At 33.2% G+C, this 24,763-nt stretch overlaps 1 protein-coding gene across 4 annotated transcripts; it reads left to right on the forward strand.

The window, feature by feature from the left end:
- The first annotated feature begins 22 nt into the window (after positions 1-22).
- Positions 23-21,144, forward strand: KLHL28 (kelch like family member 28). Of its 4 annotated transcripts, none has more exons than XM_082383827.1 (6): positions 23-235; positions 8,156-8,226; positions 9,586-10,484; positions 12,753-13,196; positions 15,183-15,391; positions 16,527-21,144. In XM_082383827.1, exons 3-6 carry the CDS (start codon positions 9,586-9,588, stop codon positions 16,688-16,690), a joined length of 1,716 nt encoding a protein of 571 aa, XP_082239953.1. In that variant the 5' UTR covers positions 23-235; positions 8,156-8,226; the 3' UTR covers positions 16,691-21,144. The 4 variants fall into 4 exon arrangements, with proteins under 4 accessions (XP_082239953.1, XP_082239950.1, XP_082239951.1 ...); XM_082383825.1 differs by lacking the exon at positions 8,156-8,226 and adding an exon at positions 773-953 and having other exon boundaries at positions 89-235; XM_082383824.1 differs by lacking the exon at positions 8,156-8,226 and having other exon boundaries at positions 84-235.
- Positions 21,145-24,763: the final 3,619 nt, after the last annotated feature.

The raw sequence follows: 24,763 nt of genomic DNA on the forward strand, positions 1-24,763 counted from the left end.
GCTCCTGGAAAAGGAAGTGAAAACGTTGCGAACGTAATGAACGTATCTGGAGCGGAGAAGGCTAGAAAGAGAGAAGGCATTAAGGGGAAGTGACGCTCTCCTCGCTCAGGGCGGAAGTTCCCCGCCCCACCCGTAAGAGTTGGGATTTGACTAAAGGCAAAAGAGGATCTTGCCCGCGTTCGCGTTGTCCACGGCTCCTCCTCTTGCTGCTGCGGGCGTGATTCCTGGGAGTCAGGTATTTTCCTTTTGCTGTCCTTCTGCGGCGCAGGCTTTGGCAGAGTTCTGCTGGAGTGCCGCTGGTGCTGGAGTAAGATGTAAAGAAATGAACGGGAGCAAGCAGGGAGAGAGGCGACATCTTCTTGTGCAGGGCTCAATCGTTGTAAACGCGTTGCTATCTACAGCCCTAAGTGCGATCCTTTCCGCCTGCCGTCCGCTTACCGGGACGGGAGATCCGGCCCAAGGCCAAGCTCAGAGCTCGCGTACTTTTTTTCAAATCTTGGTGTTTTAGGCCTTTACTCTCCTCGCCCTTACCCCCAACCCCCTTTTCCTACTTCGCTTACCCTCCGGTTTTGGAGGGTTACTGGTTTTCTGTCAATGGTTTTCTGTCATTTTTCCTTATCCTTATCACTTTAAGTTCTCTTTGAAAACGTACTTGATCTGGAGATAAATCTGTTTTTCCTTGTAGCTAACCTTCTTTCCCTTATAGGTTCTCAAAGTCTAATGCAGTTCCTCTGTGGGACTCACCCCTTCCCCTCTCCCGCTCCCTCCGCAGCCCCAGCCTCCCTGCAGGATCCTCCCGCGTCTCTGCAGCCTTTCAGTATCCTGGAAACCGAGATTGCAGAGAATTTCAGTTGCTGTTGAAGTTCTTGGCATCACGGTCCTAAGAGAATTCTGCCCTGTAGATTTAGAGCTGATAATAGACGTTTCTTTGTTTTAGGCGAACTGTGAATTTGGTGAGCATTTTTTCTTTCTTGTAATTAAACTTAAGCGGAAACAATTGAAGAGCTGAAGTGCCTGGTGTGAGGCTGAGTTCTTTGGAGTGTGGAAGAAAATATTTTTGGGAAGGAATAATACAGTTGCTTTTGAATGACCCGGTGAGAAAAGTCTGTTATCATTTGAAGTCTACAATTTATGCACTTAAAATGCAAGTGTTCCTACCCTGTTCTGTACCACACGAGATGTCTCAAATACTTTTTTAAGTCTTAGCATACCAAACCACTTTGTAAATAATTTTTGCTGGATAATGGAAGTTCAAAAATAACTTCTGGGTGTTGTCTTAAAGCACAATTTGATTATTATAGGTTTCTTTTCTTTTTTCTTTTTCCCCTTTCTTTTGGGAGTAGAGTAAATGTAAATGGGGCTTGTGTAAACATGCATCCTTCTGTTTTGGTTTAAGTTCTAGGTTGTTACTTTGATTTTAATTAGTCATTTTGGTGTTTAAATGAATCTGCCTAAATTTGGTTTGACTAAAAAAATAATTTTTTTTTTTTTAATTTTAGGGTCAGGGTAAGGGCAGGGGAGTGAAAACCAAGAGATGATTTTAGAAGTTGTCAATGAGAAAGAATGTCTAGTTCTCATATTTCCAACGTAAGAAGTTCAAATTTATACTTTTACTCATGTATGCTCAGACTTCAGGAACTCAATTCAGACTTAACTAAAAGAATGATGTACACATCAGAATGTACACATTAGAATGCCAGTTTATGTTGCAATAGAAGATAACCCTTTCCAGTAATCAGAATTTTCAGGTTGAAAATCCAGTGCACTCTTTCCTGTATGCAAGAACTTGGCAAGTTGTGTGGTAATCATGGAACAAAGAAAGTGAACTTGGAAAGTCCTGAATTATATATCATCATCAAAATTATGGTAGAAGCTTAAGAATTACCCCTTCTCTCTATAAAGAATACTTTTTCAAGGGGCTTGGATACTTAAATCAACTAGTTATATCCTTTTCCTTGGAACAAAGCACGATGAGTTTTCATTTTGACCCCTTTTCTCAGGGCCCTGTAGATCACTATGTTATAGATTGCAGTCTAGTTTATATCTGTTACCTTTAATTTCCTTGATGAAGACTTGGAAGATGCATTAGTCTTCATGGTGGATGGGACCAGGAAATGGGACCTTATCAGCATCCCATACCTTACTAATTATCTTTTAGAGTTATTTTGTGGAAAATAAATCTCATCCAATTAATGTATATTCTGTTTATTTCTATTACGAAGCAGATTTTTTAAAAATCTTATTCTTGAATTCTAGGAATTATGTACTGACTAGGGAAGTCTTTTGTATTTAACCATATAGAGAGGTAGGATAAAAATTTTTAAATCAAATTCCAGAACAGTGGAATACACTATTAGGTGAATTAATAGTACACCTCTGAAAGTTGAAAGGGAGTAATTAAGAATACATTGAAAATAGCAAATTCAGATAAAATAAGTTAATAATTTCAAGATAATTTCAGTAAGTTCAAGAAAGTTTACTTAAATTAATGGATTAGTTAGTTAAATTAAGGAATGTTTCTGATACATACCTTAATTTTTTGAGCTGAAGTTAAGGTAAACACAATTGCCCTAAAAGCATCCTTTATTTCCACAGTCAGAATAAAATATTAATTGGTTGGATGAACCACTATAGTTTTTTCCTTGTTCTTACTCAAATTTTACAGATGTCCAGGAATATTGGAAACCAGTTTGAATTCTGTAAACTGTTAAGAATTTTGTATAGTTTAAGAAGTTATTGTGAAGAATTGCTATGGAAATGAAGGGTGCTATTAACATTAAAAAGTAATTATAATTACACTATTATTTGAGTGTTTGCTGTGTGCCATACACTTTGCTGGGTACTTAATGAATATTAACTCATTGAATCCTCACAACAATTTTTTGAGGTTACATCATCTACATTTGTACTGTGGCACATTTTGTGGGTGTTTGCATCAGAAAGTAATTACTCAAATTAGTCAATTTAGCTACTTGCTTAGAGCTCTGGAAAACTTTTGATGGGGGAGAGTGTTGAAACTATAGGATAAAATTAGATTTTTCCATCATTAATCATTCACATCTATTATTATGTATTATTTGTTTATATGTATTTTAATCTTCCTCTTTGGGTTTATGTTCTGAACCCTTTTGGTTTCTTGTTTGAGTCACACCTTTAATAAGGTTAAGAAATTATGAGCTTATTTTTATACATGTAGGATTAAACAGGTTTTCTTGATGTGTATCAGTGTTATATTTCATTTACTTAGGTTTGTGCTCCAAATCCATTGTGCATTTCTGAGTCAAAACGCTACTTTTAAACAAACAAAAAAAAATTTGTTGCATTTTAAGCACTAATCTGTTAACAGGATTTCACATTTTTTGTAACCAGTTTTTCAGTAGATGGGTTAATTATGTAACTTAGAGCTTTTACTGGATGTAGTAATGGCTTTGGGGACTTGCTTTCTTCTGTGTTATTTTGGAATCTATGATATAATGACTCGTATTATAACAGGCTTCTAATTTTACTTTTGTTTCTCTAGATATAATGAAAGTCAATCTCAGAGAAAAGGAAAATATGCCAACTTGTTCCATAGGCTCACTGTCAAAATTATTATGCCATCATTAGTTGAATTCTTCTGTGAGGAAAATTGAACTGTGGGAAAGAAATTTAAACAATTCTTATTTCTCGACCATTTATTTGCTCTCTTTGTAGCAGATAATTGCCTCCCAGCTGATTTCAGCGCCACTGTTTTGTAGCTTAGGTGTCAATTAAGTGTAATAACTCACAACTTGACCTTTAATAGCTTGGTTTCAGAATCTAAAATTGTGAAGCTGCTGTAGACTATGGAATGTTTGATTTTATTTTAAATTTATCTAATGTTATCTTTATATTGTGGATATTTATGTAATAAGAATGTGATTAGAAGTGAAGTACAATGCTATTACCTTTTTAAAACTTTTCAAATGGATACCATTTATTCAACTTTGACTAATCAATCCAGTTACCTGGATTTAGAGTACTCCTAAGTATTTGTTTTATGATACCAAAATTTAAAACAAAAAAGTATGGCAGGGATGTGGGGGAAGAAGAAACAATCCTACTATTATATAAATAACAGAAGGGAATGATTGTTCCATGGACCTCTCTTTATTTCATTTTAAAGGTCTGATGTATTCTTGTATCTGATCTACATAGTGTGTGTGTGTGTGTGTGTGTGTGTGTGTGTGTGTGTGTGTATTTTATATATATGTATATGATCTGTGCTTTTTGGGTTTCTGTTCTGTACCTTTTTAGTTTCTTGTCTGAGTTAAAACTTGAATAAGATTAAGAAATTATGAGTTTATAAGTGAGGCACTATAACATAGTATTTAAGAACTCTGGAGACAGAGTGCAAAGGTTTAAATCTTGCCTTGGGCTTAATTTCTCTGTGCCTCAGATTCCTTCATCTGTTATATGGGAATAATAATAATAACAGTGCCTATCTCATGGTGTTACTCTGAGGATGAACGGAGTTAATACATGTAAAAAGCTTAGAACAGTAGCTGGTACATTATGGCAATCAAAGATATTCTAGATGCTCTTTATAGAATAATTTAGTCTTATCAGGAGTAGCAACAATTATAAATTGGTTCAGTAAATATTTTGAGCAGGTCAACACTGATCAGCATTGTAATTTTTTTTAATGTAATATGTAAAGAACATTGTTCTAAGGTTAAGAAAACATTATAGTCCCAGTAACGTCTTAACTAATTGTGTGATCTTGTTAATTCATCTAAACTCTCTGAACTTCAGGTTCTTCATCTGTAAGTCTTATGTGAAGTTTAGTGCCATATATTTTTTTCTTTATTTCTTTTTTCCTGTACAAAATCTCATAAACATGCAAATGTAGAATAATGTAATGAACCCTTATGTACCTGTCACCCGGCTTCAGCAGGTATCAACTCATGACGTCATATCCATTTCTATCCAATCCCTCATCCTATATTAATTTGAAGCCAATCCCTGACATCATTTTATCTACTGATATTTCAGTATGTATTTGTAAAAGATAAAAACTCTTAAAAACAAAACTATGGTATCACTGTTCAACAACAAAGAATAACAGTGATTAGTTAATATAATCAATAATACAGTCAGTGTACAAAATTCCCAGTTGTCTCCTAAATGTTGTGTGTATGTGTATTATATATGTGTGCACGCACCTGAATGAATCACAGGTTGTATTTGGTTGATAATGTCTTTTAAGTTTATAGTAATCTGTAGGTTCATTCTCATCCTATTTCTTTCCGTTTATTTGTTGAAGCCGTCTACGTTATTTATTCCATAAAATTTCTCACAGTCAGGATGTTTTTGCTGATTGCATCCTTCTGTTATAGTTTAACATGCTTTTTCTGTTTTCTTTATTTCTTGTAAATTAATAGTTGGATCTAGTCTGTTGACTACATGTTTGATTTTGGGGGGGGTGTGTGTGGTGAGTGGGAGTATGCAAAAATATTTATAGGTGGTATTATGATCTTCCATCAGAAGACCCTGATGTCTGGTTGTCTCTGTTTTTGTGACATTAGCAGCCCTTCATAATCAATGTCTACCTCTATTAATTCATTAAGATTGTAAAATGGTGATACTCTATCATTCCTTCTTTAATAACTGGAGTACTTTTATAAAGAAAAACTTACCCTCATCTATTTGGTAACCCAGTGGTACAGTTATTATAAGAAAGGCATGATAAATGCTTGATTCTTTCCCTTTATTTGCTAGGTTTCAAATAATGAGTTGATTCATTAGCATCCTCCAGTGGTGAGCACTTTTTTTAAATTATCATAATTTTATTATCATTATGAACGCACGGATTTAAGCATGTCTGCTGTGTTTTAATCAATTGCAGTTACTGTAATTGATGATCAGTTTGTCCCATCTCTTTGACTAATGAGAGCCTATTCAGTTTGGCTCCTAAGTTTTTTATGACCTTAGTCATCATTGATAGCTTTATTGCTACCTAGTATGTAAAGATTCCAAATTTATGGTGACATTTTCTGCCTCAGGTCTGGAATCAGCCATATTTTCCAAAGAGTTCTGTTCCCTTGGAGGGAAACGTTATTTAGGGACATCTGGTGCTAGGAGTGCTCTTTGCTACTGGGTTGGTTGTCATTTCTAGCCCTTTTTAGTAGACAGAGCTAGGAAATACAATTTTTTTCTTAATATACATTTTATACATTTGTATATCTCATATATTTCATATGGTATATACATTGTATTTGTTTTATAGAGACATCCAACTTATCATTCTTTCTTGTGTGGATTGTGCCTTTGGTGTCTTATCTAAAAAAAAAACCATTGCCATACCCAAGGTCATCTAGAATTTACTCCTGTGTTATCTTCTAAGTGTTTTATGGTTTTGCATTTTACATTTAGGTCTGTGATCCATTTTGAGTTAATTTTTGTGAAGGATATAAGTAAGGTCTGTGTCTAAATTCATTTTTTACTTTACATTCCAGCACCATTTATTGAAAAGACTATCTTTTCTCCATCGTATTACCTTTCCTGCTTTGTTAAAGATCAGTTGACTGTATTTATGTGGGTCTGTTCCTAGACTCTCTGTTCTGTTCCATTGGTCTATTTGTCTGTGCTTTCACCAGTGCCACACTGTCTTGGTTACTACAGCTTTATAATAATGCTTGAATTTGGGTAGTGTCAGTTGTTCAACTTTATTCTTCTTTTTCAATATTGAGTTGGCTATTCTGGGTCTTTTGCCTCCCCATAAAAACTTTAGAATCAGTTTGCAACATCCACAAAATAACTTGCTGGGATTTTGATTGGGATTGCATTGAATCTGTAGTGCAATCAGGAAGAACTGACATCTTGATAATGTTGAGTCATCTTATCCATGAACATGGAATATCGCTCCATTTATTTAGCTAGTTCTTTGATTTCTTTTATTAGAATTTTATAGTTTTCCTCATATAGATCTCGTACCTAATTTTGTTAGATTTATATCTAAGTATTTCAGTTTTTAGGTGTTAATGTAAATGGTTATATGTTTTAAATTTCAAATACCACTTGTTCGTTGCTGGTTTATAGAAAATTGATTGACTTTTGTATATTAACCTTGTATCTTGCAAACTTTCTAAAATTGCCTATTCCACTGTCTTGGGTTTGTTTGTTTTTTTTTAATTGTTCTGGATTTTCTACATAGACAGTCATGTCATCTGCCAACAAAGAGTTTTGTTTCTTCCTTTCCAGTCAGTGTGCCTTGTATTTCCCTTTCTCATCTCATTGTATTAGCTAGGTGTCATTTTTCATTTCCTTCTCTTATTTTCTGTATCATTCACCTTTCCTGTTTGTTGTTCACTTTTCATCCTGAATAACATCTCCTTGTTGAATCAGACAAATGAGAGTTGAGAGGGGTATGTTTCACAAAACAGCACTTATAATTAAATTAATTGCATGTAAAGGAAGTGAGTACTTAAATGTTTATAGACTTTCAGTTGAAGTTAATTTTGAACCAGACTTTTGCAAATTTGAATTGGATGAAAAGAACATGGGAGAGGAGAGTTTATAGGCAAAAATCTGGCAAATGTGAGAAAATATTTATATAGAGCTGTGGTAATTACATGAGCTTTATTGGAATGAAAGGTCGTTATGGAAAGAATGGGAAATAGTGAAAGTGGGGATCATGAGAAGAGAATGAGACTTAAGTGCTGTATTCATAGCACTTCGAGTTGTGTGGAACTTTAAACTTTACAGAACAATTTTCATGTAACCTTCTGAGATAGGTGGGAGGTATTCTTATTTTATGGATGAAAAAATTAATACTTACATTAAGAAATGTACCAATTCCATATAATAGTATGTGACCCAGTTAGAACTAAAACTCATTATATTTCCAAGGTCCCTATTCTTCGCTGATACTGTTACATTTCTGTTGCCTCACCATAGTACCCTGTACTCATAACTCTTACAGTTTATTATATGTTCCTGTGCATTATCTAATTTGATCCTCAGAAACCTTGTGAGATATATATAGTTCAGGTATTATTATGATCTCACTTTACAGATAAGGAAAATGAAGATAAGGTAAAGTTAATGATGTAAAGTAGCTAGGACTACTTTCTTAATCCTGTCACTTATTTGCTATATCTACTTGCTTTCCTGTTGTTCATTTTTCTCTTTTCAGTCTAGATGTTAACTTTTTCCATTAAACTGAGGCTAAAAGAAGTTAAACAAGTTTAAGAGGTCAACACTATAGTAAGTAAAAAGAACAGACCCTGATCTAAACATGTGCCTTCTGGTTGCTGTTTTCTTACCAATATTCTGTTCTGGAATAAAGTGCCTACTGGAAGACCAACAAGTTTCTTGAGACTTGTCTGTACCCTGATTGAGAATTATTCTGTTAGATGTGTGCAGGATTAGTTGGAGAGATCAGAAGTGGAGGCTGGTGATATCAGCTATAATGTGGTCATGTTAACAAAATTTGTTAATGGACATAAAATTCAAATGAAACAAGTGTGAAATGATGATGTTCTTAATGAAGATAAAAGTTTTAATATTTGGATATTTGCACCTAAAAATGCACAGGAATGAAGTGCTATACTCTCCCAGTCCTACCAACATTTATATTATTTAATAATGTTCAGAATTTTTAAGTTTATTTGATAATACTTTTAAAATAGGAACCAAATTTTCTGCTTTTTTAAATTATCCCCATTACTTGTGTTTGAGGTGTGAATGAGACAGGAAAGAAACAGTTCATATTGTGTAGATGTCTTATATTCCTTTCATCTATTCTAAGTAACTGCTGTGAGCCATTCTGAAGTATCCATGTGTTGATTTCTTATGGCTGCTATAACAAATTACCACAAACTCAGTTGCTTAAAATAACAGAACTTTATTCTCTCACAGTTATGGAGGCCAAAAGTCTGAAATTATTATCACTGGGCTGAAATTAAGGTGTTGGCAGGGCTCTGTGCCCTCTGGAGGTTCTAGGGAAGACTGTGTTCCTTGCCTCTTCCAGCTTCTAGTGGCTGCCAATGTTAATTGGTTTGTGGCTGCATCAATCCAATCTCTGCCTCTGTGGTCAGATTACCTTCTCTTCTTCTGTCTGTGTCAAATCTCCTTCTGCCTTCTTATAAGGTACATGTGATTGCACTTAGGGCCCAACTGGATAACCCAGGATAATCTCCCCATTTCAAAATCCTTAATCATATCTGCACAGTCTTTTTTTTTTTTTTGGCTGTAAAAGTACCATTCAAAGTTTCCAGGGATTAGGATGCGGATGTCTTTTGGGGGAGCAATTATTCAACCTACCCCAGTCCTTATTGCCTCTCACTTTTTCTTCTTCTTTTCTTTCTAGTCTCTTTCCTTCTCTTTTATTTTTAATCTTGTTCATCTTCCAGAAGCACGGAGTGTACTTAATATCTATAATAAAGGAGTTGAATGATTGTTAACTTCCCTTCTAACTCTAAAAGCCTCTGTCTAGTATTTAGTATTTAAAAAACAACAAACATGCAGATAAACAACAAATCTTATTTATTTTGTGCTACCTGTAAAAGTAATCATTTGCAAATTATTTTGAAATAACTATTCATGCTTTTTGTTTTTCTGTAGATGGACCACACATCCCCGACCTACATGCTTGCTAACTTAACCCACTTACATTCTGAACAACTTCTACAGGGCTTGAATCTTCTTCGTCAACATCACGAACTCTGTGACATCATTCTTCGAGTAGGTGATGTTAAAATCCATGCTCACAAAGTGGTACTTGCCAGCATCAGCCCATATTTCAAAGCTATGTTTACTGGAAACCTTTCTGAAAAAGAGAACAGTGAGGTTGAGTTTCAGTGCATTGATGAAACTGCTCTCCAGGCCATTGTGGAATATGCCTATACAGGGACTGTTTTTATTTCACAAGACACAGTTGAATCTCTCCTTCCAGCAGCAAACCTACTCCAGATAAAACTTGTCCTGAAAGAATGTTGTGCATTTCTTGAAAGCCAACTTGATCCTGGTAATTGTATTGGAATTTCTCGCTTTGCAGAGACATATGGTTGTCATGACCTTTATTTGGCAGCCACTAAATACATATGCCAGAATTTTGAAGCAGTTTGCCAGACTGAAGAGTTTTTTGAGCTTACGCATGCTGATTTGGATGAAATTGTTTCCAATGACTGTTTGAATGTAGCTACTGAAGAGACTGTTTTTTATGCACTTGAGTCTTGGATCAAGTATGACGTCCAAGAACGCCAGAAATACTTAGCACAGCTACTTAACAGTGTACGATTACCATTGCTGAGTGTTAAGTTTCTCACTAGATTATATGAAGCAAATCATCTTATTCGTGATGATCGCACTTGTAAACATCTTTTGAATGAAGCTCTGAAGTACCACTTTATGCCTGAACACAGACTCTCTCATCAGACAGTCTTGATGACACGACCTCGCTGTGCTCCCAAAGTACTTTGTGCAGTAGGAGGAAAATCTGGACTGTTTGCCTGTTTGGATAGGTAAATAGGCTTTTAAAGGATTGATGCTAATAGATTTTATACTCTTAAAATTTGCTAATTTGTTATATTTTTAAAATAGTTTGATTTTCCTGTTTATTTGCTTCTTTTTGTTGTTTTCTTTTTAAATCACTTACCTGATTATTTTAATCACATTGTCGTCCATTCTCGACAACACTCTCAATTTTAAACACCTCTCCTCCCTCCCAGTGCACAAATTTTATCCATCCTGGTTATTCATGAACTTTTCTTCCATTTTATGCCCTTTTTTCCTTTGTCAAATCATTTACATCTTTATATGAGTCAGACCAGGTCAGAGGGGATTTATTATTGCTAGCTATATCAAAAAATGCTAAAGAGGAGAGCTAGGAATTTGTGATGAGGTCAGACTGGGACAAGAATATGTTTGAATGAATACAGTTAATCAGAGTAACCACCAAGAAAATAAAAAACAGGATATTGATATAAATCATGGACTTTACATGCAATTTATTTTCTTCAGCGTAAATATTTTTTTAACAACAGTAGTAAAAAGTGCTTTCTTTTCTGATAACTTAGAGTAGGAGTTGTCAGACTTTTTCTATAAAGAGCCAAATAGTAAATATTTTAAATTTTGTCATCGTCATATGGTCTTTGTTGTAACTACCCAAGTCTGCCATTATAGTGCAAAAGCAGCCATAGGTAATACATAAACAAATGAGCATGGCTGTGTTCCAGTAAAACTGTATTTACAAAAGTATCTGGTGGGCTGAATTTGGCCCATGGCCATCATTGATTTAGAGCATTCTACAAGTAACTTTTTTTGTTTGTTTGTTTATTTGTTTAATTTTTATTTTATATTGGAGTATAGTTGATTAACAATGTTGTGTTATACAAATAACTTTTATACATTGAAAATATAGCTGGATGTTACCTTCCTTTTCCCTTAAATGGGATTGCTTTATGAAAACTTTTGTATTTAATTTATTTCTTTAATATTTAATATTCTAAATATTAGAATAAATATTAGAATATTTAATATTCTAAAATATTTCGAAACATTTGGTAGATTGCATTTCTTTCCTCCAATAGGAGGAAACTGTTGATGTTTTATCAGTGTCAATTGGTATGTTCTTTATCTTTTAAAAAGTCTCAGTGTACATTTTAATTGTGGTCTAAAACTAGATTTGTTGAGATTGGGCTAACAATAGCTTTAAAGTTCCCTTGTGCCCCTCCTTGATGCCATCTCCTTCTCTCCCCCAGAAGTAACCAGTATTCTGAATTTTTAATGTATTATTCCCTTGCTTTTTGTTATAATTTTGCCACATATTATATGTGCCCCAGTATATAGTTAGGTTTTACACATTTTTATGTAAATGCAGTAGTACCATGTATATTCTTCAGAGATGTGTTTTATCATTGAGCAGTAAGTTTATGAAATTGAGATTGCATGAGGAAATAATTCATTTAGTTTCATTGGCGTATGGTATTATAGTAGATGGACATAATACAACATTTTCTTTCTACTGTGAGTATGATGACTGAAAATTGATTGAAATGTTTCACATATACGGAAAAGTCCACAAATTCCAAGTGTACAGCTCAATGAATTATCACAAAGCAAACATTACAAACCATTTCAAGAAAAGAACATGAACAACACCCAGAAACCATCCTTAAGTTCCCTCCCTGTCCTCCCCAAAGGTAACCACCACCCTCATTTCTAATCTAGAGATTAGAAGTGTTTTTGAACTTGATAGAAATGAGACTATACTGAATATATTCTTTTGAATTTGGCTTGTTTCCCTCAACATTATATGTGTAAGATTCATCGCTGTTACATGTAGTTGTAGTTTGTTCATTTTCATTGCTGTATAGTATTTTCTTACATGATATGCACAATTTACTTATCCATTTTATGGTTGATGAAAAATTTGGATTGTTTCCAGTTTTCAACTATTACAAATAATGCTACTGTGAACACTGTTGTACATATACATATGTGTGCATTTCTCTTGGGTGCATATCTAAGAATGGAATTGCTTTGTCATGGGGTGGGTGTACCACATCTTATTTATCCATTCTCCTTTTGATAGATGACTGTGTTGAGCTGCTGTAAACCTTTCTCTATTTGTGTTCTTTTGCAAAACTGGCTGCAATAGGCATTCAGTAGAGTAGATACACAGGAATGAAATTGCTGTGTCAGAGCATACGTGTATCTTCAGTTTTGCCAGATATTGTTTATGGGCCATTTTGATGTTTTAAATTTAATTTTTTCTGCTTATTCTTTAGTGTGGAGATGTACTTTCCTCAGAATGACTCTTGGATTGGTTTGGCACCCCTGAACATTCCTCGCTATGAATTTGGAATATGCGTTTTAGACCAAAAAGTGTATGTTATAGGTGGTATTGAAACTAACGTGCGTCCTGGCATCACTATCAGAAAACATGAAAATTCAGTCGAATGCTGGAATCCTGATACAAATACCTGGACTTCTCTTGAGAGAATGAATGAGAGCCGAAGTACCCTTGGAGTAGTGGTACTTGCAGGAGAACTTTATGCTTTAGGTGGTTATGATGGACAATCTTATTTACAATCTGTAGAGAAGTATATTCCCAAAGTAAGAAAGTGGCAACCTGTGGCACCAATGACTACAACAAGAAGTTGTTTTGCCGCAGCTGTGTTGGATGGAATGATATATGCCATTGGTGGGTATGGTCCTGCCCACATGAACAGGTATTTAACTTAATCAAGTTGTATATGCTTGTAGATTTTTAAAAGTATCATTAACAATGATTTCTGGATTTTAAACAATTTGTGTATATGAATGAACTTCCCTTTTTAATTTTTAAAGTAATATTGATAGACATTTGGGAAACTTAACCTGCTCCACAAGTATAATTGTAACTGTTTTACAAGGAGATATAATACAAACCTAAAAATCAAATCCTTTTTATTAAATTTTACATTCATTCATTCAATATAAATGGACTAGATTTTAGAATTCAGCAATCTGAAAATAAGATGAAGTTAGATAATTTTAGATTTGGGGTGGTGTGTGTATGTATAAATGTGTGTGTCTGTATGTGTGTGTATGGATGGATGATCTGTTACTACATTGTTTAAAAGAACAAAAAAGTGGAAAATGTAATTTCTATATGCTTACACAATATTATAACACATCATAAACTTTAAGCCTTATTTAAATATGCCATTCTGGATTCTTATTCTGTAATCATACATGTATCATTATGTATCTGAGCTGTGCTGAAATTTAAATGTGAGATTTCTGTATCTTATAGTATTCTCTGAATAAAGGAGAAATATATATATGAGAAAAACAAAAGCATAAAGTGCTTATATGGAAAATTAATCATAATTCTGAACCTTTGTTGAAAGTCGATCTTCCAAAGATTTTCTCTCTGATAGTATTTTATCTCTAATAGTGGTATGTGTTTTATTTATTGTGAGCATTTTAATAAAGGAGAGTATGTGGTGGTTTGTTAACAGGCTGAGAAAGTAATGAGACAACACCATTTCATCTATAAATTTTTATTTCTGTGTAGGCTAAATTTTTCTCCCTTTTTATTGCTCCTTTAGTTGAAGGAAAAGTATTTGGGACCCAGACATGCATTTCTATTTTTTGAAAAGCTGCTAGCAGAAATTTCTAAGATAAAAGGTTAAGTACTTTAATTTTGAGATAATGCTCTTGAACTTTAAGCTTTTGTTACAGTTTTTCACAGGATTTTTCTTGTCTAGTGATTTTGCTCTAACAGTTTTTATCCTGGTGTCCTTTCAGAAATAGTTGTAGTTTAGTCTTCTAGTCTAGTCTGGTCTAGTCCCTATTCTGAACTTACTCTCAAATGCGTTAGGCTTTCTTGAGAAGTTAGGTTAGGACCAGAACAAGCTCAACCAACTTGCCTTTGCACCCCTTCAGGGAAAGTGTAGGCTTAAAGGCCTTCTGGGATTTTCTAGGAAAGCTTATTTGGAAATTCTGATTTGATTTGGATTTCCATAATGCAACTTGGAAATGCCAAGAATTCTCTGGAATACAGACTTTATTTAAATCCGTGAATTCTCATAAATTACTCTGATTATTATAATCATTACAATAATCATTATTATGATTAGCCAGTTTGTGTTATGAAGTATGTAGTGTTTGCTTTACAGTTAGTCAACATGAATTCACCTATAAGAAAAAAATTCCTCTTCTTTCCTTCTCTTCATCTTCCCTTTTCCGTAGCTGAGGGGAAAATCCTTAGTATCTTTAGGAACAGTCTATATTCAGTTTGTGATTTTCAGAGTCCTTTCACATGCATACTCATTGGACTTTATTCTTACATGAATCCTTGAGGTTATATTATCCCCATGTTTACAGGAAATGACTTATCCAGGAATACACAAATCCAAAGTGGTAGGACTAGGTATGTATTATTAGTACTTGAACCCAGATTTTCTGACTTCAAATGCTCCATGCTTTTAATACACCTTGCTGCTTGTACAATATAATAGAGTAGGGTATGGCTATTATTGCAACAGTCTACAAGGTAAGCTTTTATCCCTGTGATTTTATCAGCAAAATCTGAACATTTGGGACAAACTACTCTTGTTTTATATCTGTCCGTTTGCACTTTTAAAACTCTGGTGGGTTTTAGTTGCTTTAGTAGGAAGAGTGACACAAAGGATATGTGAATTAATTCTTTCTTTTGTGAATATTTGCAGTGTGGAGCGTTATGATCCAAGTAAGGACTCCTGGGAGATGGTTGCATCTATGGCAGATAAAAGGATTCACTTTGGTGTGGGTGTCATGCTAGGCTTTATTTTTGTGGTGGGTGGACATAATGGTGTTTCACATTTGTCAAGCATTGAAAGATATGACCCTCATCAAAATCAGTGGACTGTGTGTAGACCAATGAAAGAACCCAGAACAGGTAATAATAACATACCAATTTCTAAACATGCAGGACAATATTTTTTATAGTGATGTTCTTGAAATAGTAGTTTCTTGGGATATAACAGTAAGAGTATTATTACTTGTCCAGAAAAAACTTTTTTTGTGATAAACTTGACTGACAACTTGATTAGACAAAACTATATATTTTTTTTTACTGTGATTTTAATATGCCAATGTGCATATTGTTATTTTTTAAACTTCTACAACACATCTTGAGAAATGCTGGTAATAGAAAGTACCTTATAGAAGCTCTTTGTGTCCATGTAACAAATGTTAATTGTTTTATGTGTTACACACACATGTGCACACACACCCAGGATCCTAGGGTTGTTCTATTTTGTTTTTTATTGTACATCAGCAGTCTGTATGTTACTTTCAAAATGTTCTCTCCTCCTTAAGGGATATAGTTATAGTTGATCTAGAAAGGGTTGGGTTTCAGGTTTCATAAAGAAAAACAAATACACCTTTGAGGAAAAGAAGAAATTATCCTTAAACCCAAACTCAAATCACATTATTTTAAAAGGAACATTTTAAGTTACTGGTGGAAATGCTTTAGGAGTATTCCTTGCATTTATGATTAAAGAAACTCCTGAAAAATAAACATACGAAGGAAATTGAAAGGCTTGTTTACTAGAATTAGTTTCTGTGGTACCATTGAGAAGGAAAACCATAAAACAATGAAAACGTAAAATATTTGGGTAGCCTTGTTCTTTTTAGAACTATATATATATAAAGTAAAATTTTTAAAGCATAAATTATATAGTTCAATATATATTTAAAATTTTAACACGTTTGAAAACAAAAATTAATGGTTTTTGAAAAATATAAATTGAGAAGAAAGCATATGGAAAGATATATACTACATTCTTAATATTTAACTGTGGTGGAGAGAGGGAGAGTAGGATTGAGGAGGAGAGATGAAGGAAGACTTCAGCTCTTTTATACTAAGGGATTTTTTTTCCAGTAAGCACATATTGCTATATTGCTTGTATAATTAATAATAGATTGTTAAAATGTATTTTAAGAAAACATTTAAATACAAATTTAATTTAGTGCGAAGTCTGCTTCATGGTTAACATATTTTTTCCCCTATTTTTACCCACCTTTCCTAGGAGTTGGTGCTGCAGTAATTGATAACTACCTTTATGTAGTGGGTGGTCACTCAGGGTCTTCCTATCTGAATACCGTGCAGAAATATGACCCTATCTCAGATACATGGCTGGATTCAGCTGGCATGATATACTGTCGCTGCAATTTTGGATTAACTGCACTTTGACAAGTGTGGACTTGTGGAAATAGCGTAGTGATGAACCTTGTGCTGCATGAAAGGATGCCCAGTTTTCTGAAGCCCAAAAGCTACATTGCTTTCTTTTTAACTTGAAATGGCATGAAGACTCAAAGTTTTGTTGGGTACTTTGAACTGACAAGTAGCTTTGGTTGCTCTTGATTATACAGTGAATCAATAATCCAAGAAAAAAAAAAAAGGAAAGATCTTGCCAATTGAATTGTGCACTTTTTTTTCCTAATACTGGGATAGAATAGTTTTATGTTCATAAGTGTACATGTGGAGAAAACCTTGCTGCTTTTTAAAAAAAATTTAGCTTTCTTCCTCCTCCTTGTTCTGCACCGTTTTTTACCAGGATGAGAGATGCTTAGATGCTGGAGTATACTGAGTGACTAGACAGAGTGCTGATACTGTTGGATATAAATTCATATGCTTCACATTTTAAACAAAGGGCTGCTTTTTTTTTCTGGTACTTTTAAGGGTTGTAAATTACATGCCATACTGAGTCACCTGGATATTCTTCCTGCTAAATGGCTTTAGGGCTGGGGATGTAATAAGCTTTCAAGATAAATGCATTTACTATCATGATTTCGGGTCCTATTTTAAGCAATCAGATACTTACTGTGTATGCCTTTTTTATATGGGCAGGTTAATGCTGGATGAATTTAGTTACCCATCTATGGTATGCTAAGCATGGATAGAAAGAGTTAAGCATATCAGTTTCAATTTTTTTTTTAGTAGTCCAGCAGGCTTCCCAGTGTTGATGTAAATATTTGATAAATGTTTAGTACCACCCTTAGTGCACATTAAGTTTTTTCATATATGCTTACAATAATTTTAGTTTTTTTAAGACTTTTGTTTGCTTTTTCAAAGTATTCAGATATAAAAATGGTGCTAACTGTAGGATCTGTAACAGGGCTATAAAAATGTTCTTTTGGATGTTAAATATGAGATACGCATGACGTGTTTTGATAGTATTTTTCATTTTTACCGGCTTGGTTCATTTGTGCTTATTAAAAATGTTAGTGTTTATACTAATATTTACATCCAAAAAACATTCAAATGGCCTGTTATGCTTTTCATGGTTCCTGAATAGTGATTTAAAGAAAGATACATTTTATCTTCTTTCTTCTTGTGCTAGATGTTACATGCCCTTCTTAAAAACAGAAATATATGCATTAAATATAAAGCACTAGGCAGTTAAGCATTATTTTGTACATTTCTTAGGTACTGAATATTTTAAAGTTATTGAGGAAAACTGGAACTTGATGTTTACTTGAGTAATGGTTCTAAATTCAGTTCCACTTTGACTAAAGAAACGATCTTTTAAAGCAAAATTGTTTGCTTTACCCAAGTGACAGCTTATTTAAAAGAACTGGTTAATTCATTTTGTTTTGCATGTTTTAGTAATGTCTCTTAATCTTGAATACATTACTTTGCATTTTATTAGGATGTTGGTACTTGTGTTTTTGGTACTGTAGTCATTTTGTTTTCCTTCCCTTGATTTTTTCTTTCTCTTTTCTTTTTTTTAACTGCCCACTATCTCTTTATAGTCTCTACAAAACTATATTTGTTTCCTAAGAAAAAGTTCATATTGCATTCTTAAGTGCCATAATGTTCAGAACTATTGTTAAGAAGCCATTTGTAATTATAAAACATAGGTTCATTTTTAGCATATATGTTATTTCTTGAAAACTATTTATAGCCAGGCAATTTTCAGTTTTCCTTGTTCTTCCATAAACTGCCAGTTGTAGACTTAAATATATACTGCAAAACTGTGTGAACTCATCTTTAATCATATAAGTAGTTTCATGCTTTATGAATATTTGCACAGATTATAAAACCTTGCAAGTGATTTTTAGTCTCTTTCTAATTAAGAACTCAACAGGAGCTACTAATAAAATTGACAGGCTGAATATTTTCTATGTTGCTTGTTTGAATAACTTAATGATATATAGCAATAACTTTTTAATTGATTTGAATAAATCTGTTGAATAGAAACAAGGTGCACTATTGTGATTGGCCTAGACTTCATTTAAAGAAAGCAATTTAAAATAGATTCCATCACATACTTAATTTTAAATCCCCATCTCAATTTTCTTTTTGTTTATATCAATCAGAAAGAATTGTTATTCTTGATAACATTAACAATGTTAATCAATTATTAAATACATCCTATTACACTGTTTTTAAGCCCCTCTCCCCAGAAGATAAGGGAATTTGAAAGACTATAGAAATTTATTTTAATTGTAAACAGATCTATACTATACATTTTATTTTCACAATGTTTTCCTCACATATCATCCCCACTATCAAATTAGTATAAAATATATAATCGTTTGGTAAATTAGACCAAAGATATAAGTTGATCATTGTTTTGGAAGAATCTAAATTTCTTCTCAGTGAAGACTAAATGTGAAACATTTTGGGCAGTAGTAAGAGCAATATACTAGAGAACAAATTATGAAACCCTGTGAAAGGAAGAGAAAAAAAACCCCCAAATTTAGAAATATTTATTTTAGGTTTGCTAAACCTACTTAATTGTGCATAAGAACCAGAGTATTATGACCTGACAGCTGATAACTTTACAATAGAGCCTTCTCATTCAGCTTGTGAGAAGTTTCATCATGAATACTTTGCTGACAAATTGTGAATTTAAAGCCACATTTCTAGTGTTAAAAAGGATCGAAATGTTTGATTATAAATTCCCAGGGTTAAAGATTTTAGAAATAATTTTATATACTCAGGCAAGGAGGAGAAAGCTATTTAAGATTGCCCAGAACTATTTTGGAAAAAAGTAACAGTGGGAAATAGAAATTAATTTAATCATTTAGAAGATAATTGCCTTCTATAATTATGTTATGAAGACTTAATCTGTTAGAAATGTTTGGCTATTTAATATTTGTTAAATATAGTAATAGAACTCAAGTGATTTTTAATGTAACCCAAAGGATAGTTATATAAGTTCCTTATATTATTGCTAATACTGTTTTAAACATGAATGAATATTACATTTTAGGATGTGGTATCAAAGTAATAGGAGAATGGCATTAGGTTTTGAGAAATTATTTTGATAACTTGACAAATATGGAGGGTCTACTATATGAGATACTGTGCTAGATGCTATGGGGGCTAGAAATATAAATAAGATATAGTCTTTTCACCCAAAGAGTAAAATATAGTAAGGGAGACCTGTACCCAAATAACTATTATGGTAAAGTGTGAATCTAATTCCTTATTTCTGACATCATGAAGTGATTGGAGATCCAATTTATGTATAAACATTTGTGTCCTCTAGTGTCCAATTAGGTTTTATTGACATGAAAGAGAATTATTTAAAAGCTGATATTTATAGAACTCCAACTTTCCTAAAATTGGATAATATATTTTCTAGTAGAAAAACAGAATTATAGAAACTTAAAAAAAATATTATGTTATCAAGGCTCTGGCTAACATTGAAGGAAATATATGTAAATATAATGCTGTTTGTTTTCAGTTTTGGTGTTTGATTTCTGGTATTGTCACCGAAGTGCTCATTTTCAGGAAAATCAGATTCTACAATAAATACACTGCTTAAAGTTCAATAAACTTGTGATAACCTCTATAACCTCTGTAGTTTGAAAGTTAATAACTTATAAAGATGTCACACATCAAGTTAACATCCAGTTCTACTTCTTAACCTTTTTTTTTCCTTTGTAAGACAGCACTTTAGTTAGACATGATTTAATTAGATACAATTATTCTGTGACTGGATGTTTATTAGATTTTCACTTACAGTATATTGATTCAGTATTGATTCACATTTGAAGAGTGAGGAATACAATAAGTTTTAAATATTACAGGTTTAAAGGTTTTCTTAATGGTGTGAATATGGAGTCAAAAATCCAGTTTACATCTCTGCGGAGAGAAAAATTGCTATCCATATCTTTTTATTTTATACATATTTAACTAGAGATAATTTATGGTTAATTTTGTCAAGTTATCATGTGTTCAGTCCCATTTATTTTAAAATCCTAAGCAAAAAGTTCCAAGTTTGCCTTAAAAACAAATGAAATTAAAGAACTGGATGATAATGCCTATATTTTTGCCTTATGAATTGTGCTGTATCATAAACCAGAGATGGTTTTGATTTTAACAGGATTTTGAAATTTTGTAGATGTAGAGTACTAATATCTGTACTCTCTTGCAAAGAATGTGATCTAGTTGTGGATTATGTTAATGTTTAAGTGTTTTTGTATATGTATTTTACCTCTGAATATGTATCTTTTTAGCATCAGGGTTTTATTTTTGTTTACATAGTAAAGTGGCATTTAACTTGTTGAAGGTTGTATTCTTTTGTCTTTTATTTTTAAAGTTCTTTGTGTGTACTATTGTGGTAATGCTCTGTACTGAGTATGGTTAAATTTCATTTAATGTGAAATATTAAAAATAAACTTGAAAAACAAGACTTTGTGTGTGTCCATTGTTGTGAATTGACCCAAGCTAACTTTGTCATGCTTAACTCTTAGGTTCTTTTAGGTAGATAGTGGCCACAGAAGTTGAGTTCGATGTGGGATAGCCACTCCTTTACATCCTGATTACCAGGTTATAATGAAAACATGTCTTAGGCTAAATACTGCTGCACATTTAGACACTTATTAAAGAAACATTCATTAACAAAGCAAGCACAAAAGAGTTCAGTTGATAAGTTCATTGCAGTCCCAGCTTTTTATCTTTTTAGATTCTTGAACCAGCCTTATAAGAGGGGTTTACTTGAGGCAGACATGGCAGCATTCTAGAGGTTTCTGTTATTTTTATGGCCAGCATCAGGTAACCAATAGGCCTCCTAAAGGAAGAGCTGTAAACCTAGGTACTATCTTTAAGGAAGTTGTGAACTACAGGCCTGAAAGGATTCTGATAACCTGTCCATACAAGGGTTGGAAATGTATTTGTAGACCGTCCACATATCTTGAAACTTTAATTTCACCAGTAAGAGCAACTTTTTGGTATCACGTTAGGCTACAAGCCACTATTCCCTAATAAATACCCCTGACATTTAGTATACTAATTAGCAAAACATCGGATACCGATCAAATTATGGATAAGAGATGTATTTGTAGCTGCCGGGAGAATGGGTTTCCTGGTTAGCATGCCAGCTAACCATCCCTCAGCTGCGTTCTTAGTGAGGGCAACTCCTGCAGTTGAAGTAGAAACTTAACATATATGCTGAAGTATTTAAAGTATTATAGATGACGTATGTTAATACATGTTTTGAGAGTACGTATTAAAATATTGGATTTAGATTTCTTGATGCTTTTGAAGTTCTGCTTTTTAATTCTAAGACATGCACAGATAGCTCTTACATTACCCAGAAAATCTGTCAGCAGACAGTTAAGAGCTTAATATGTTAAAGACATGATGGAAGGTATAGAGGAGTAACAAGCCTTATCTTACAATCTGCTTGAGGAATGAAAAAGACACCTCGGTTGCTTTCTGGGGTTTTTTTTGTTTGTTTGTTTTTTCAGGGAGGGAGAATTGAAGAGATAATGCTACTCTAGCAGAGCTCTACTGGTGCCTCTCATGTTCTTTCTAAAATTACTAGATGCTTCTCTTGTTTGGGGCCAGTGCAGTAATGGAAGTAGAAGTTTCAACTCAGTTTGGAAGACTGTGATGAGTGGATTGTAGGAATCAGCAATAGACTCATAATGGGATACAAAAAGCTGTTCCAGGAGTCCAAACTCTTAAGGCTAGGAGTAAAATTGAGTTCTGTGTCAAGGTAGTATTAAAACAGTACGCATGGGTTTTGATATGTCTTCCAGGCTTTTTTTTCCCCTCTTTTTAATAGAAATGGAATCTGCATGTACCCATCACCCAGCTTCAACAATTAAGCACATTTTGTTAATCCTACTTTTCCTTATCCACCCTTTTTTTTTTTTTTTGGCTGAAATATTTTAGAGAGAATCCCAAACATGCAATATAATATGACTGTAAATAATTGAGGCTGCATCTGTAAGTGATAAGGACACAAAATTTTCATTCTGTAAGCTACACCGATATAATCACACTTAAAAATTGAATACTTTTGTATTATTTAGTATAGTCTGTATTCAAATTTCCCTTATTGTCTCAAAATTTTTTTCTGTTAGTTGGTTGAGTCAGGATCTAAATAAGGTTTATACATTGCATTTGACTGTTACATCCCTAAGTCAATTTTAATCTCTACCAGTCACTGCCCTCCTCCCCCTTTTCATGCCATTTACTTGTTAGTATATGTGATTGTTCGTCTAGTAGATTGTCCCACATTCTAGATCTGGCAGATTGCTTTTTGTGTGTTTGACTTACTGTCCTATTCTGCAAATGTTCTATAAACTAAAACTGATGGCTGCAGAGTCTTCATTAGATTCAGGTTTTTTTTTTTTTTTTTTGCAAACATAGTTGATGCTGCATATACCTCCTATTGTATTGCATCTGAGGCATATTATGTCTGGTTATCCCACTTTTAGTGATGCTAACATTAATCATAGTTTGAGTTCAGTTGTCAACCTGATGCCTTCATTATCAATTTCCCCATCAAACTCTCACCAGATGGTTTTAGCGGCTATTAGTGACTACTGCTGGATCCATTATCATATTGAGTTGTAAAATAGTAGTTTTCTAACTCTGCCATTCCTTCTGCTTTTATTAGCTGGAATTCTATAAAGGAAAGCATTTCCTCATCACTTATTTGGGTAACTTGAGATAAGGTCTATTAAGGAAAGGCTGGGGAAATTGTGCGATTCATTCCTTTCTCAATCTTTAATGAATTAGTGCCCTAAAAAACTCCAAAGGTGATCAAGTATCATGAGCTCATGATTTTTTTAAAGATCTTTGTTTGAATATATGTGTTTCAATCAACACATCTTAAGCCTGTGTATAAGATTAAGTTCCATTGAAAGCCTCCTTTCTTTTAAAGAATTATTTTCACATAATTTAAAATAAAGACAAACTTACAGAGAAGTTGTAAGAGTAATACAAAAAATTACTATATACCTTTTTCAAGGTACACCAGTTTTTGACATTTTGCCACGCTTGTTTTATCATCCTTTCATCTTTTTCAAGCCATCTGAAAGTAGGATGCATACATTGTCTTTTTATCCCTTAATACTTTAAGCACATATGTCCTAAGAATAAGGATATTCATTCTCTTATTAACCACAGTTCAGGTATCAAATTCAAGCATTGTTGTGTTTTGGCTTTTCCTTTTCATTTTCTTCCTCAGATCTAGAATCTCTAAATGGTATTTAGAGGTCCCAATGTTTTGCTTGTGTTTTCTGCTACTGAGTTGTCCTTGCTTATAGGCTATTCAATAGGCAGAGTCAGGAAATGCCTCCTTTTAAATTTTACTTTATTTTACTTAAATTCTTGTATTTTAATGTTTTTTTTCTTAGCTTGAAAATCTTGGTTTCTATCAACATTAACATAATTTAATTACCTATTTAATTTGTTTTACAACATACTTATAATGTTTTCAAAATAACAATACTGATATAAATAATAAGACCAATGAATGTAGTTGAGTCCTTTGTGACATTTTTTGTCCTTAGAATATATTTCAGAAGGATCAAAAATAAAAACACTGGTTTTAGTGTCAAATGAAGTAATATTTTTATTTGGTTAAAGCATAATTGACTCATGTACAGTGAGGCTATTTTAATTGAGGTTTTAATTTTTAGAACTATACTTTCTAATCTAATTTTATTTTAAAATTATATGGAATATTTACTTGACTACAAAGTTGAAACTATACGAGAAGATGCATTCACGGAAGTTTTGTCTGCATTTCCATCTCTTTCACTCTGTTCATTTTTATTACTTTATAGGTAATCATTTTTATTAGATGCTTGTTCCATTATTTCATTTTGAAAAAATCCTTCCCCATTTCCTTACCAAAAAAATAGCATACTATAAAAACACTTTTTTCCACTTAAAATATTCTGGAGATTATGTCATGTTAATATATTAAGATAATTCTTAATCTTTTTTACAATTACATAGTACCTTGCTGTGTAGATATACCATAGGACTTTTATCTAGTCTTGTGCTGAT

This window comes from Balaenoptera borealis (assembly GCF_965194805.1).
Source record: "Balaenoptera borealis genome assembly, chromosome: 3".
NCBI classification, from domain to species: domain Eukaryota; kingdom Metazoa; phylum Chordata; class Mammalia; order Artiodactyla; family Balaenopteridae; genus Balaenoptera; species Balaenoptera borealis.

What these genes read in the sequence shown, in the direction of transcription:
- KLHL28 (XM_082383827.1), top strand. Translation starts at nt 9,586, where the DNA reads ATGGACCACACATCCCCGACCTACATGCTTGCTAACTTAACCCACTTA. An exon ending in CTGTTTGCCTGTTTGGATAG is followed by an intron (nt 10,485 to 12,752) that starts GTAAATAGGCTT and finishes CTTATTCTTTAG; the next exon opens with TGTGGAGATGTACTTTCCTC. An exon ending in AATGAAAGAACCCAGAACAG is followed by an intron (nt 15,392 to 16,526) that starts GTAATAATAACA and finishes CACCTTTCCTAG; the next exon opens with GAGTTGGTGCTGCAGTAATT.